At 47.1% G+C, this 14961-nt stretch overlaps 2 protein-coding genes across 6 annotated transcripts in view; both read left to right on the top strand.

Annotated features, from left to right (window-relative positions):
• On the top strand, window positions 1–11061 carry LOC120095320 (protein FAM162A-like). Its single transcript, XM_063270098.1, has one exon. The coding sequence runs from the start codon at window positions 2975–2977 to the stop codon at window positions 3473–3475; it is 501 nt and encodes a 166-aa protein (XP_063126168.1). The 5' UTR covers window positions 1–2974; the 3' UTR covers window positions 3476–11061.
• Skp1 (S-phase kinase-associated protein 1) overlaps window positions 10609–14961 on the top strand; it is a 19159-nt gene continuing 14806 nt past the window's right edge. The window contains exons 1-3 of one of the 5 annotated variants that reach the window (XM_063268591.1): window positions 11226–11319; window positions 13880–13940; window positions 14495–14929. The gene's annotated coding sequence lies outside the window, so the exon portion shown is untranslated. Of the gene's footprint in view, window positions 14930–14961 lie in introns of all 5 variants that reach the window. The other 4 variants (XM_063268590.1, XM_063268588.1, XM_063268589.1 and 1 more) reach the window with 4 other exon arrangements.

Raw genomic sequence — 14961 nt, forward strand, 5'->3', positions numbered from 1 at the left:
GACAGGTTTTTTTTTGTTTGTTTTTTTTTTTAAAGATTCATTCATTCATTTATTATATATAAGTACACTGTAGCTGTCTTCAGATACACCAGAAGAGGGCATCGGTTCTCTTTACAGATGGTTGTGAGCCACCATGTGGTTGCTGGGAATTGAACTCATGACCTCTGGAAGAGCAGTTGGGTGCTCTTAACCGCTGAGCTATCTCCAGCCCAAGACAGGTTTTTTTTTTTTTTTCTTTGTATAGCCCTGGCTATCCTGGAACTAGCTCTAATGACTAGGCTAGCCTCAAACTCAGAGATCTGTCTACCTCTGCCTCCCAGGTTTTGGGATTAAAAGGTCTGCACTGCCAGCACTGCTGCTACCTCAGACTCTGCCCTGCAAATCTGTGAAGAGATGGCAAAAAAAAAAAATCCCAGCTTGTAGCCTCAACTTCTACTGTGAGCTTCTGAGCTACATAACCAACTGCCCACTTGATGTGCTTCCTTTGACCAGCATCTCAAAATGAGTTCCTGGGGCCAACGAGCTGGTTCAGTGGGTAAAGGAGCTTGCTGTCAAGCCTGATGACTTGAGTTTGGTTCCCTGAATCCATGACGTGGAAAGCAAGAATTGATTCCCACATCTGTCTTCTGACCTCTGCCACAAGCTGAGTCTCATCCCTCTTCAAAAAGTAAATAAGAAATAAAAAGAAAATGACATCCTTGTCTCGAGTGCAAATTCCTGGTCCCAGAGGTCCAGTAGGGAGACTTCTAAAACTGTCTTTCTCCTTATTACCTGTCCTAGCTCAAGCCTCCTAAGAAAGCTCTCCTGCCCCTGCTGCCCAACCTAATGTGAACCCATTTCACAGAGGGGCACTGGCCCAGTGCTGGAGGACTGGACAGAGCTGCACTGGTTTTTTGAGGCCTCTGTTGGCCCGACAGGGTCAGACTAGGTCAGACAAGGCTTCTGGACAGGACCCCACTGAATTCTAGGTAGGAGGAGCAAAGGTGGGGGCGGGGGCAGAGTTGCTCTGTGACAGACAAGTGGCCCTCTGGCACTCTGGCACCATCTGCTGGGCAGACTACTGGGTGATGATGGTTTAGGGCATTAGCTAGGATGAAGCTGTGCAGCGACAGTCCCCTGTCTTTGCCTTCTCTGAGCCCTTGGGGGCACCCATCTGTTCTAGTAGGTTCTCCATTCTGAGGTGGAGTGGAGCAAAGCACAGGGCATTCTGTTCTGATAAGCTTTGGCCTCCTGTGTTGGGATAGCCACAGCCAGGCCCAAAGCCTATGTCCTCACTTCTCTGATGTGTAATCTGGCACCATTTATGTAGCCACACCATCTTTCCCTGGTGTTACAGAGTTGAGCTCCTGCCTGGCACACTAGTTTACACAGTGCCATTCCTCAGCTCCTGCCTTGGAGGGAGGCCCACAACCTGGGCCTCTGGTGGTATAGGGTATAAATGTGTGTCAACCAACTCTCTCCTCTGTCACTTAGTTGTGGACACCACTCTTGCCTTGAGTTTCTGACGAAGCATCCTGAGGTGAGCAAAGGCTCTGCGTGGGATGGCCCACGGAGAGGCAAGGACAGACTTTTCTGGAGCTTTGTCCAAGGTCAAGGGCCAAGGCTAGACTCTGGGCACTAAGCTGTCCTAGGGACCTTCCCACTGCGCTGCTCCCAACACCTTTTGTTGCTCCTCCAGCTTTGGCAGAGAGTGGTTGGGCAGCCATGTGAATGAGCGGCCACTGAAGCTCTAAGGTGACACCGACACGATGTAAAGCACACAGAATGTATTACCACATTGCTGGGTCCTAAAAACAATCTTTCAGGGTCTGGAGGAATGGCCTGGCTGTTCAGAGTACTTCTGAAAGATCTGGGTTCCACTTCCAGCACCTACATCGGGAATTCACAACCCTGGCCTCAAACACCAATAGCTCTGGTTCCAGGGGATCCAACACCCTCTTCTGGCCTCGGAGGGCATTTGCATGGATATGGTGCACATGCATGCATTTAGGTACATACGCATAAATATAAAACAAATCATACATTAATATTTTTTTCTTTTTCTTTTTTTAAAAATTTATTCATTTATTATATATAAGTACACTGTAGCTGTCTTCAGATACACCAGAAGAGGGCATCAGATCTCTTTACAGATTATTGTGAGCCACCATGTGGTTGCTGGGAATTGAATTTTAATATTTATTTTTTAAAAATTTTCTCTTTCTGCTGGGCAGTGGTGGTGCACACCTTTGATCCCAGCACTTGCAAGGCAGAGGCAGGTGGATCTCTGTGAGTTAAGGCCAGTCTTGTCTGCAGAGTGAGTTCCAGGACAGAGCTACACACAGAGAAATCTTAAAATTTAATCTATGTGCATGTGTGTGTGTATGTGTGTGTGTGTGTGTGTGTGTGTATGCTGCACACGCGTGCGCCTGTGTGTTCTGTATGTTATGCCATGCATGTGGATATCAGAAGGCTGCTGAGTCATCTTGCTGGCCCTATTTAAAATTTATTTTGTGTGTATGGTGTGTGCGTGCGTGACACATATGTTTTTGGAGACCAAAAGACAACATCTGGGAGTCAGCTCTCTCTCTCTTTTTTTTTTTTTTTTTTTTTTTCCGGAGCTGGGGACCAAACCCAGGGCCTTGCACTCGCTAGGCAAGCGCTCTACCACTGAGCTAAATCCCCAACCCCGGGAGTTAGCTCTCTTACACCATGTGGATACCTGGGTTTGAATTTGGGTTGACAGGTTTTGAGGCACTGAGCCATCTCTCCAGTCCACATGCTACTGTCTTTTGTTTGTTTAGTCAGGTTTTTTGTTGTTTTGTTTTGCTTTTTTTTTTTTCCAAGACGGAATTTCTCTGTGTAAAAGCTCTGGCCGTCCTGGAACTCACTCTGTAGACCAGGCTGGCTTCAACCTCACAGAGGTGCACCTGCCTCTGCCTCCCAAGTGCTGGGATTAAAGGTAGTCGCTGCCGTTGTCGGTGGAGCAGCGGCCATGTGGAGCCTCCGCGGCCTGCGCCTGGAGGCTGGGCATTATTTTAGGTTATATGAAAGAAATGCTTCCTCAACTCCAAGGTTAACCAGAAACACCGACTTGAAGATGATCAGTGGATTCTGGACCAAGCCACAGGAAAGTCCCAAAGCTCCAACCCAGTCTTACAGACACGGGGTGCCGCCGCACAAGCCCACAGACTTAGAGAAGAAGATCCTGCTGTGGTCAGGCCGCTTCAAGAAGGAGGAAGAGAGCCCAGAGACGATCCGGTTTGAGATGCTTGGTGCTGCAAAGAACAAGTTCTGGGTGAAGGTCAGCTATTTAATGAGGGCCCCCGACAGTGGCAGTTTATTCTATATGGTTATTGAGGGCAAGAAGGCTGTGAAAAGACGAGTCTTTACAAGCTTGAACCTAGAAAGGAAAGCCTGTCTGAGAGAGGAGGCAGCTATGAAGGCCAAAACAGACGAGAAGTATTTGTGCCGGCTTTGGGAAAGCCAGGAGTAAGATTGCAACAAGAAGCCTGCTTTAGAAAGGATGTGATCTAGGGGCTGGGGATTTAGCTCAGTGGTAGAGCGCTTACCTAGGAAGCATAAGGCCCTGGGTTCGGTTCCCAGCTCCGAAAAAAAAGAACTAAAAAAAAAAAAAAAAAGAAGAAAGGATGTGATCTGAGACCCACTTTGCAGACATGTGCTTTCCACAGACGTATTCCACTTCCCTATTTCTGCTGTAGAGAAACAAGTACATTTTCTTAAAGAATGAAAAAAAAAAAGGGGGGGGGGGTTAGGGATTTAGCTCAGTGGTAGAGCGCTTGCCTAGCAACCACAAGGCCCTAGGTTCGGTCCCCAGCTCCGAAAAAAAGAAAAAAAAAAAAAAAAAAGAATGAAAAAAAAAAGGGGGAGGTTGTGCTGCCAATATGCCTGGCTACATACATAACTTTTCTTTTTGCTGAATTGATTCATGAAACCACCTCCTGGATCAAGATAGAAAGAGCCTAAGGCTCCAGAGATCCCCCAACACCCGTCAGCTGCTCAGCAGCCATTGCTAGTTTTCTTCACCTCCCTTTGTGGTCTTTGTTGAAAAGGATTCACACAGTAAGTCATTTTGCACCTAGTGACTTTCGTTCAACATTGACGTACATCTATGCTCTGTTGGTTTTCTCTTTCAGTTTAAAAGTTTATAGCAGACTGGAGAGATGGCTCAGCGTCTAAGAGCACTGACTGCTCTTCCTGAGGTCCTGAGTTCAAATCCCAGCAACCACATGGTGACTCACAACCATCTATGATGAGGTCTGATGACCTCTTCTGGTGTGTCTGAAGACAGCTACAGTGTACTCATATATAATAAATAAATAAATTTTTTTTAAAAAAGTTTATGGGGGTTGGGGATTTAGCTCAGTGGTAGAGCGCTTGCCTAGGAGGCGCAAGGCCCTGGGTTCGGTCCCCAGCTCCGAAAAAAAGAACCAAAAAAAAAAAGTTTATGGCATGAATGTCCTGCAGGTTATTTGTACCGCAGACAGTGTTGTTATTTCTTGTAGAGAGCAGCAGGGCGAAACAAAGATGGCACCGACATCCAGCCTTGTCTGGATGTCGACAACTTACTGCGCATGTGCAGGCTTGTCCCCTTGCTAGGGCGGCCATACGATAATGAGATATAGGGCGCCCTCCAGTGGTGAACAACAGTACGGCACATGTGCGGTTTTTGTGCCAGGTGTCAGTTGACCGTTAATATGCTAATGAGGGGCGGTACCACGCTAATGGGGTGATTCATTCTCCGCCAATCCCTGGAGGACAAGTAGTGGGGTGATAGTGGGGTGATCCATGCCCCACCAATCCCTGAGAGATAATTAGCATACTGTTGTGTATATAAGGCCAGTGACTTTGCTGCTCCGGGTCCCTGTTCAAGAGAGCTGTAACACTAAGAAGAGCTGTAACACTGAGAAGAGCTGTAACACTAAGAAGAGCTGTAACACAGTAAAGGCTTGTTCACAGAAGAATCCTGTTGCTGCGTGCTGGCGGGACATTGGGCGCGCAACAATTTCTAACTTTTTTTTTAATGTATGCGATGTTCTGCCTGCATATACGCCCGACTAACAGAAGAGGGCGCCATATCCCGTTGCAGACGGTTGTGAGCCACCATGTGGTTGCTTGGGAAATTGAACTCAGGACCTCTGGAAGAGCAGTCAGTGCTCTCAACCTCTGAGCCATCTCTCCGGTCCTATTTCTAACTTTTGATTCATGAATAAAGCTGCTGTCATGGCTCGGGCGTGGTCTGAGCGTGACCACTCTGAGGATCCCCATCCTGAAAGCTCAGTCTCAAGTGGTGATGAGGCGGTGGAACCTAAGTGACTCTTTTTTTTTTTCTTTCTTTCTTTTTTCTTTTTTTCCGAGCTGGGGACCGAACCCAGGGCTTTGTGCTTGCTAGGCAAGCGCTCTACCACTGAGCTAAATCCCCAACCCCCTGACTCTTAACTCTTAAAGTACCTACTTAGAGGTAAGTGGGTCATGGGGCTCTCCCTTTGAATGGGGCTAACACTGTTCTTGTGGAGTGAATTAGTTCTTGACAGAAAGTATTCGTTCAAAAGTGTCCTCATCCTATGTGCTTGGCGCTTAAGACAGTTCTTATGAATATTGAAACATAACCTATGGAAGCCATATTTTTAATGATTTATTTATGTTATGTATATAATATAACTGTCACTCTCTTCAGACACACCAGAAGAGGGCATCGGATCCCATCACAGATGGTTGTGAGCCACCATGTGGTTGGTGGGAGTTGAACTCAGGACTTCTGGAAGAGTAGATAGTGCTCTTAACCGCTGAGCCATCTCTCCAGCCCATGCACTTACTTCTATTGGACATAAATTCAGTACTGGAGTTGCTGAGACCCCAAGTTCATGGATGTTTATCTTTGGTAGGTATTTCCAATTAGTGGAGTCCACCAACGCGTTTGAGAGTGTCGGTTCTTCCATGGCCTTGTCAACACTTGATACTGTCAGTCTTTTAAGTTTAGCCATTCCAGAGACATAAATAAATTTGCCAAAAACGATGACATTTCTCATTACTGTCATCAAGGTCTGACTTACAAATGAGGAGAGTGACAGGCTGGAAGGCACCTTTCCCCTATCTCATGAGACATTTAAAGCAGGTGGGTGGTCGCAGGTCTGCAGAATTTCTGAGTGAGCTCAGACCCAGGAATCTGAAATCTGAGAGCGGTAGGAGTTAATCTTCTTCTTACCTGCTCTGGAACACGTGTAACCACAACACCCCACTGAGAAGACCATGGGTGGACAGTCTTGTACTGTAGCACCTGGAGTACTTCCCTATGCAAATAGAGCATCACCAGCGTCGCAAGCTCAGCCAATAGGAAACATCTACCCCCTAAATCCCACCCCACTACTTAAGGTTCATCTGTCCCTGTCCATGTGGAATAAAGCTCACAAGTTACTTCACTGAGGATTGAGGTCACCTGAGAGTGCTGTCTTTACTGAGCTGTAACACTTGGGGAAGCATTCTCTCTCCAGAAGCGTTCATTGATGGACCTTGGACCTGCCTGGGGGACAGGCTCAAACCGCTGCCACGCCTATAGCTGTTGCTGTCAATGCTGCGGTAGCTGATGAGAGACTTGGGACCTTGGCTACCTGCCCAGCACAGGCTGTCCAAACCTCCTCGCTTCTCCTCTAAGAGCTGTAACACTTCCGCATTCCCGCTGTACCGGAGCTCGGTGAAAGTCCTGACTCCCCTTCCCCCTCCACGGAGCCAGCAAACAGCACACCTGTAGCCATATGAACTTGAAACACCTCGGACTTGCGTCTATCAAAATGGCAGCTCTCCATTTACTACTGCTCCCCCAACAGTTGAAACCAGAGTGTGATGGTTAATGTCAACTTGACAAGATCTAGAATAAACCTGTGGGTTTAGTATGACCCTTTCACAGGGGTCACCTAAGACCATGGGGAAACAGATGTTTACATTGTGATTCATAACAGTAGCAATATTACAGTTATGAAGTAGCAACAAAAATAATTTTATGGCTGGGGGTCAACCCAATGTGAGAGAACTGTATTAAAGTTCACAGCTTTAGGAAGGCGGAGAGTCACTGCTCTAGACACCTGTGAGGGTTTATTCAGATTAGGTTAATGAGATGAGACCACTCTAATGGAGGGCCACACCATTTATTCTGGGCTTGAGGCTTAGACTATGGAAAGAGGAAAAAGCTGGGGATGGAAAGATGGCTCAGTGGTTAAGAGTGTTTTCTGCTCTTGCAAAAGACTTGAATTTGGGTCCCAGCACCTGGTTATTCTCTCTCTCTCTCTCTCTCTCTCTCTCTCTCTCTCTCTCTCACACACACACACACACACACACACACACACACACACACAGAGAGAGACAAACACACATTTATTTTTAAAAATAAATGTTGTTTTTTTTTTCTAGATAGTCCAGGCTGTCTAGGACTGTCTTGGAACTCATTCTGTAGACCAGATTGGCTTCAAACTCTTACAGATCCACCTGTCTTCTGCCTCCTGAGTGCTGGTATTAAAGACATGCACTATCATGGCATGGCTCATAAATTAAAAAAAAAAAAACAAAAACCTGTCGTAAGTTAACCGAACTTAAATGCTCATTGTTCTCTGCTCCTCCTGACTAGGGATACAACGTGACCAGCTGCCTCAGTCTCCTACCACTGCACCTACTGTGAGCCAAGATAAATCCTTTCTCCCTTAAGTTGCTTTTTTCAGAGTGTTGGGGTCTGAAAGTCACCCCACAACTATATGAACATCGATGTCAGTCAGACAGGGATGGTTCATTGAACACATATCCTAGTACTGATCAAATCAGGGATGAGGTTCAGAATTATTCGAGCATGTGACAACAAACATCTCTCAGACAGGCTTATAAATGACAAAACTGGGTTGAAGAGATGACTCAGAGGTTGAGAGGACTGACTATTCTTCTAGAGGTCCTGAGTTCAATTCCCAGCAACCACATGGTGGCTCACAGCCATCTGTAATGAGATCAGATGCCCTCTTCTGGTGTGTCTGAAGACAGCTACAGTGTACTTATGTATAATAAATAAATAAATCTTTAAAAGAAAGAAAGAAAGAACAAAAGGCGTTGAGGATTTAGCTCTGTGGTAGAGCACTTGCCTAGCAAGCACAAAGCCCTGGATTCCATCCTCAGCTCCAGAAAAAAAAAAAAGATAAAAGAAAAAAAAGAAGAGAAAAAAAAAAGGAGCCACAATGAGCTCATACACAGATTCAGGAAGTGTTTCCTGGTGGTCAGCTCTGACTCGGGATATTTTAGAGGTTCATATTAGAACTTTTTTAGAGGTATATTTAAAGATTCATATTGACCTTTAAGTTGATGGGTCGTATGTATAAAGCTTTGTGGAATTTCTTAAAATTAAACCTCATACAGAACATAGCAGGGATGTGGTCAGCTTGACCCTGCTCTGAGTCATTATTTTTGTGTGTCAATGACTGGCAGGCATATTACAGCAGCAATATGAAATAGCTGGCTGGCATGGGACAAAATGGCTGCAGCTATGCTGGGGGAGGGGGTCAGACTACAACACAGGGTATTTTAGCACAGCAACAGAGGTACCTAATACACTAGGTAAAGATTCTACCAACGAGCTTTTTAGTTTAAGATATGGTTTCCCTATATAGTCAGGCTGTCCTCAAACTTGCAATCCTTTTGCCTCAGTCTCCTAACTCCTGGGATTGTAGATGTGTTAGCATTCTTAGCAAGAAACTTGGTGGCAGGACCCAGGGACAGTTTTCCCCACTTTCAGACTCCCCAAATTAATCTGGAGGTTTTGATCTGCCCCTGTTGTTGGGTTGGAGCATGGGGGAGTGAGTATGGGAGAGCCTCTTCTCAGATTCACACTGGCAGTAACTGCTCTCTTTTGGGCCTTAATTCCTCCAATCCCAGCGTTTTGGCAAAGGGTCACTGTCAGGCCTCCTCCTTTTCAATTCTTGAATTCTTCCAACACAGGAGAGCAGGTCTCAGAGAAAAAGTAGTTCACTCAGGATTATATAACAGAGGCGGGTGGTGAGCTCTAGAGTGGCGGCCCCAGAAAGAGGCAACACAGTAGCAGTCTGCAGTCAGGAGATCTCAGAACAAGCACACTGAATTACTGCTGTTGTATGACAGTGTTCCTGGGGCGATGCTAACACTGTCTAATCACCTGGCACAGGGAACAGAAGGCAGACAGAAGCAAGCAACCACCGAGTTCAACCTAGTGGGCCAGTGAGTTTTACGAGGATTGAGTGTAGTTGAGGGGTTACTTATAGGAGCAGAAATATCTCAAACACAGCTGTGTCCCGAAAAGCCCACCCCAGCATGGGTGACTGCTCGTGAAAGCTAGAAACCAGGAGCACACTGCACACTGTGCAGGCAGCTAGCTCAACAGCTTAAGAGTCACTTCCCTGGTCTTTGCCTCTTCTAGTTGCTGACACTTCTCTGATAAAGTCTGTGTGTTCTTCACTGCCTCTGTATGCTCATGGAAGGGCAGAGCCTAGTGAACCCGGCCAGTCTCAGGTACTTTCTGAAGCTATTGAGTCATTTACAGAATTCTATACCTTCCCTTGCAGGGTTATCAGGAGCTTCCCTTTGAGAAGGAAAGCTACTTAATTTAGATGCGATCCTCTGGCCTCCCATGCACACCAAGAGTCTTCCCTATGGGTGGATGCCTAAGGTAACAGGAACTGAATCCTGAGCTGCTCTGGGTCACATGGCTGATTTATTGTTTGGCTGAGACAGGGTCCCGTCTAGAGATTGATGGGGGAGGACCCTGCCCATTACAGGCAATGCTGTTCCCAGACAAGTGGTCCTGAGTCAGTAAGACAGCAAGCCTGTAAGCAGCACCCCTCCATGGCCCCTTCATCAGCTCCTCTCTCTAGGTCCCTGCTTTCCCTGCTTTTGATGATGACCTGTTATATAGACCCATGAGCAAAATAAACCCTTTCCTCCCGCAGTTGCTTTCGGCCATGGTTTTTCATCGTAGCAATAGTAACCCTAAGACACACTCATAAATAACACACAAACAAATCACATTTAAAACAAAACAAGAACAAACACACCAGGACGTTGGGGTTGGGAATGTAGCTCAACTGGTAGAGTGCTCATCAAGAAGCACAAAGCCCTGAGCTCCACCCCCCCCCCAAGTATACAGACGAGACATGGTGTGCACATTTTTGATCTCAGTACTTGAGAGGTAAAGACAGAAGGACCAGAAGTTCAAGGTCACCCTCAGCCACATAGCAAGTTGGAGATACGTGACCCTGAGATACGTGATGGGACCCTGTCTCAGCCAAACAATAAATCAGCCATGTGACCCAGAGCAGCTCAGGATTCAGTTCCTGTTACGGTCAGATCTCATGGAGGCATTTTCTCACCCGAGGGGTCTCTCTTCTCCGATGACTTTAGCTTGTGTCGTTAGTACAGAATGTTTGCCTACATCTAAGCAAGCACACCACGTCACTACAGTGCCACCTGCAGAGGCCGGAAGAGCTCACCAGATCCCCATGAGATACCTAACATGGGTGCAGAGACCTGGACTCCGGTCCATGCTACAGCAGCAAGTGCTCTTAAATGCTGCATCTCTGCCCACCCCACCCCCCCATTCCTGTTTTTTTTTTTTTTTTTTTTTCTGGGTGTAACCCTGTACACATTTATTCACACTCAGTTTCATTATTCTAAGAAAGTATCAAACCAGCTTGCAAAACAATAACTGAGTATGTGTGGTACAGAAAGAGCTGGAATGATTGTGGTGGTTAAATATCATGGATGAATAGCTTGCTTTCATTTGTCAGCAACCTTTGTAGTGGCAGGCTTCCGGTGGGCAGACAAGTTCCTCAGTTCCATGACCAGATGACCAAGGAGAATTCTTACATCTTGCATTTGTCTGAGAAGGCGGTTTATCCGGTAAGTAAGGTAGGGGTCTGAGAAGGAGAATACTGGCTGCTCATCAGAAGGAGTGGGTAATAAAGGCAGAGGACCAGGAGCTTTTGCAGGAGGAGGGGTTTCTGGAGTAGCTGGTTTCTGAAGAGATTGCTCCTCCATATTCGCGCTCGTCCAAAAAGCCCCCCATTCCTGTTTTAAACCCGCTGAGGCGGCTCGTCTTCAGAGGAATCTTTCTGGAGACATTTGACAGCAGTGGACACTCACTAAGGCTAATCATCTCCAGAAATAACTTATCAAAACAACTGCCTTTTCCCAAGGGCCCTGCCTGACTCCCAGGCTTTCACTTTGCCTAGAGGCTGTATCCTGGGAAACGGGTATACATCAGAACTCTGGAGCACAGGAGGAGATGGGGAGAGAGGCAGGGCTCAGTTCCGGGTCATGGTATGTATGTTGGGGCCACAGCTCTGCTTTTCAGATTGTGTTTATTTTATTTTTAAAGATGTATTTATTATATATGAGTACACTGTAGCCGTCTTCAGACACACCAGAAGAGGGCATCGGATCCCATTACAGATGGTTGTGAGCCACCATGTGGTTGCTGGGAATTGAACTCAGGACCTCTGGAAGAGCAGTCAGTTAACCGCTGAGCCATCTCTCCAGCCCTTGGTTTGGTTTTGTTTTGTTTTTAAGTAACTTATTTTTGCTTTATGTCCATTGGTGTGAGGGTGTCAGATCACCTAGGACTGGAGGTACAAACAGTTGTGAGCTGCCATGTGGGTACTGGAGACTGACCGAGTCCTCTAGGAGAAGCAGCCAGTGCTCTGAGCCGTCAGTCTTGTTAGCTCCAGTTTGTTATTTTCAAGGAGGAGTGTCTGAGACTACTCAGGTTGCTCTAAAACTCATTATGTAATCCAGACTTGGCCTCAGATTTGTGCTTCTCTTGCCTCTCTTCCTGAGTGCTAGGGTTCCATGTGTGCATCATCAGGCCTGCCTAAACAAAGGGGTTTTGATTTCACGTATGCAGAGAGAATGAAGGGTGGCGCAGCTTTGGAGCACACGCGCACATGCACACGCGCGCGCACGCACACGGGAATCCTGACGAGTCAATTCTTTCAGATCTAGACTGACAATTACTATAAACTGGATGGAGATGCATTGCTCCCAGCTTATAGTCTGCAATCCTGCAGCCATCCTGGCTCCTTAAGCGGAGGTTTCCAGAGAAAGTAGAGTTGATTCAAAAAGTCTTTCCTGATAAATACTGCTGGCTCCTCCCTGGCAGCTCGTTATCACTGAGGCCCTATTACAGAGGTTTCTCCACTTACCCTAAGCTTAAGAATCACCTTGGATGGGGGTTGGGGATTTAGCTCAGTGGTAGAGCCCTTGCCTAGGAAGCGCAAGGCCCTGGGTTCAGTCCCCAGCTCCGGGGAAAAAAAAAGAACAACAACAAGAAAAAAATCACCTTGGATGGTTTAAAAGGCAGAAAACCCTGGGTTCGGTTCCCAGCTCCGAAAAAAAAGAACAAAAAAAAAAAATCACCTTGGATGGTTTAAAGGGCAGAGAACCCTGGGTTTGGTCCCCAGCTCCAAAAAAAAAGAAAAAAAAGGCAGAAAAGCCTGCCCCACGTTAGATTCATTACACTGGAAACTGACCCAGCTGCCTTTCCTTGAGTGGGGCCAATTATAAGTGCATTATTCACTTAAACATTCTTTTTTGATTTAGGTTCTTACTCTATAGCCTCAGCTGATCCAAAATTATGTAGACCAGACTATTCTTGAACTCACTAAGTGCAGAGGATGGTCATGAACTTCTGAGTCTCCCGTTTTTGTCTCCTGAGGTTACAGACTTGTACAGTTTATGGGGGTGTTGGGAACCAAACCCATGGCCTCACACATGCAAGGCAGGCACACCACCAATTGAACCACATCCCCAGAACCAGAAAACAGACTTGCAAAAAAAAGTTGTAGTGCTGTGCCTAACTCACTTCAGGGAAAAAAATTACTATGTAAAACATGCCTATGAACCCATAGGCAAATGGCAGGAAAATATACAAATCACCCAACATTTGCCCCACCTGCTAGCTCCATTTCTTTGAGGCAAACAATTTCTTGTGCATCTTTTGTGAACTAATTTGTACCTTAAATAGTCTGGGCACCGCAAGGATTGAACCCAGGGTCCTGGGCATGCTAAGCTTTGTCCCAGCACTAAAACCTCCATTTTCTCCTCCAAGCATTGGTTAATTCCTGTACCGAGGCTTTCATCCCTCTGGAGAAACATACACCTATCTTGTGACAGGCAGTGTACTGGCTTCTTAGACTAGCTGTATGACCCAGGACTGTTTAAGGAGCCCACCAAGTTTATGCCATGTGAGAGGAAAAGGCTCTCCAAGTGGGCCTTTCCTGGCAGGCCCTAAGTAGGAGCTGCGAAGGGCAGGCAGTGCTGCAGATAAAGAGCCTGAGAACTGTGGGCCTTTCATCTTCTGTCATCAGCTGTGGCACCTGGCAGACATTGGATACCACAGCCATCAGACAAAGACCTGGTCATTCAAGCCATTGCTTGGCCTCTCTGCCCAGACTTGTCCTGGAGAAACTGTAGGCTCTGGTTTCTTTAGGAGGCCCTGTGTGGAAACGTCTTTTGTCTTTGTGGTGCCAGGAATACCATCATGTGCTCATTGGCTAGGTGAGCCTGGCGCCTTGGTGGGGATAGTGATGCTCCCTAGACACAGCGGGGCAGGGCAGGCAAGTGCCCAGTTCCTGGCTGGGCTGAGGCCAGATGGGTCCTTTCAGACCTCTCCCTTTACTTCAAAGTTGTTTCATTCTAGCGACCTTATCACAGCCTTCTGTGAGCTGCCCATACAGCATAGTCTGTTCAGGTTGGGCTGACTGTCCTGGTTCACTACTGGATGGATTCCCAGCGCGGGCCTCACAGGCCTCACACACAGGCAGAGAGCATGATTACCCGAAGAATATACCCTCCATTCCACATCCCTGTTTTCTCTCTCCAGGCTTGGCGCTTCACTCCAACAATGGCTATTTGGGGTGTGAAAGCCTCTTCAAAGTTCAAAGGTAGGAAATAAAGGTTAAGATTATCCAACAAGGTGGTGCCTGCCTCCCAGCGCTGAGCTATTGGAAACACAGATCTGAATTTAAAGCCAGCCTGGTCTAAATAGCGAGTTCCAAACCTGGTTTATCTAGTAAGACCCTGTTTCAAAACAAAACAAAACAAAACAAAAAGAGTATAAGGCGAGTATATGTGGTGAAAAAAAAAAGCCGGTAATCTCACGAGTTTTAGACCAACCTGGTCTACGCAATGAATTTGCAGTCACTCTGTGCCAAACGAGACCCCGTCTTAAAATGCAAAGAAAATAAAAACTAAGCAGGTGCACCAAGTCAGGAGTATTTAGAGACACCTTGACTCAACATCCGTAATTTTTTAAAGCTCAGTTATCAGTGGAGTAAGGTTCAAGTCCTTAATTCCAGGTCGGAAAAAAAAAAAAAAAACCAAACAAACCAAAAACCCTTATTTCCTTGGGTTATTAGGAGAGTAACAGTGGTCAGGCTGAGGTGACTCCTTTAAAGCACACCCACCCACAACCGGTTTTGCGGTTTGTTCTTTCCAGGCTTTTCAGGACTGGGGTCTTTCAAGCAGTTTAAGACAGCCTCTGCCTGAAAGACCCTTCGGGTCGCGATGGTTCCCCAGCCGGTGCCGGCGTCCGCACGGAAGGAGAGCACGGCGTTGTTCAGGACGGCGGAGTAAAGTGGAAGTCCCCCTCCTGCTCAGCCACCCTTCCACCCATCGCCGCTCAGCACCTCTCCAGGAGACCTCTGCGGCGCCCAGAACCTGCCACCCGCCTTCCGCATGCCGTCAGGCACTCTCAACGGCCAGCCCGGCCGGCTGTGTGACGTCACGAACTCGGGGTCCTCGGTGCCCTCTTCCCGCTCCTATAAAAGCTGACGCCGCGCGGCGCTGCTGTAGTGGCCTTGTTCTCGAGACTTCTATTCGGTTGTGAACTCTGTTCGGCAGCCTCAGGCCTGCGGTCTTGAGACCGAGCACGGTGAGTAGCAGCCCGCGAGCCGGACCAGGTCC

Source organism: Rattus norvegicus, chromosome 10 (assembly GCF_036323735.1).
Source record: "Rattus norvegicus strain BN/NHsdMcwi chromosome 10, GRCr8, whole genome shotgun sequence".
Lineage (NCBI taxonomy): Eukaryota > Metazoa > Chordata > Mammalia > Rodentia > Muridae > Rattus > Rattus norvegicus.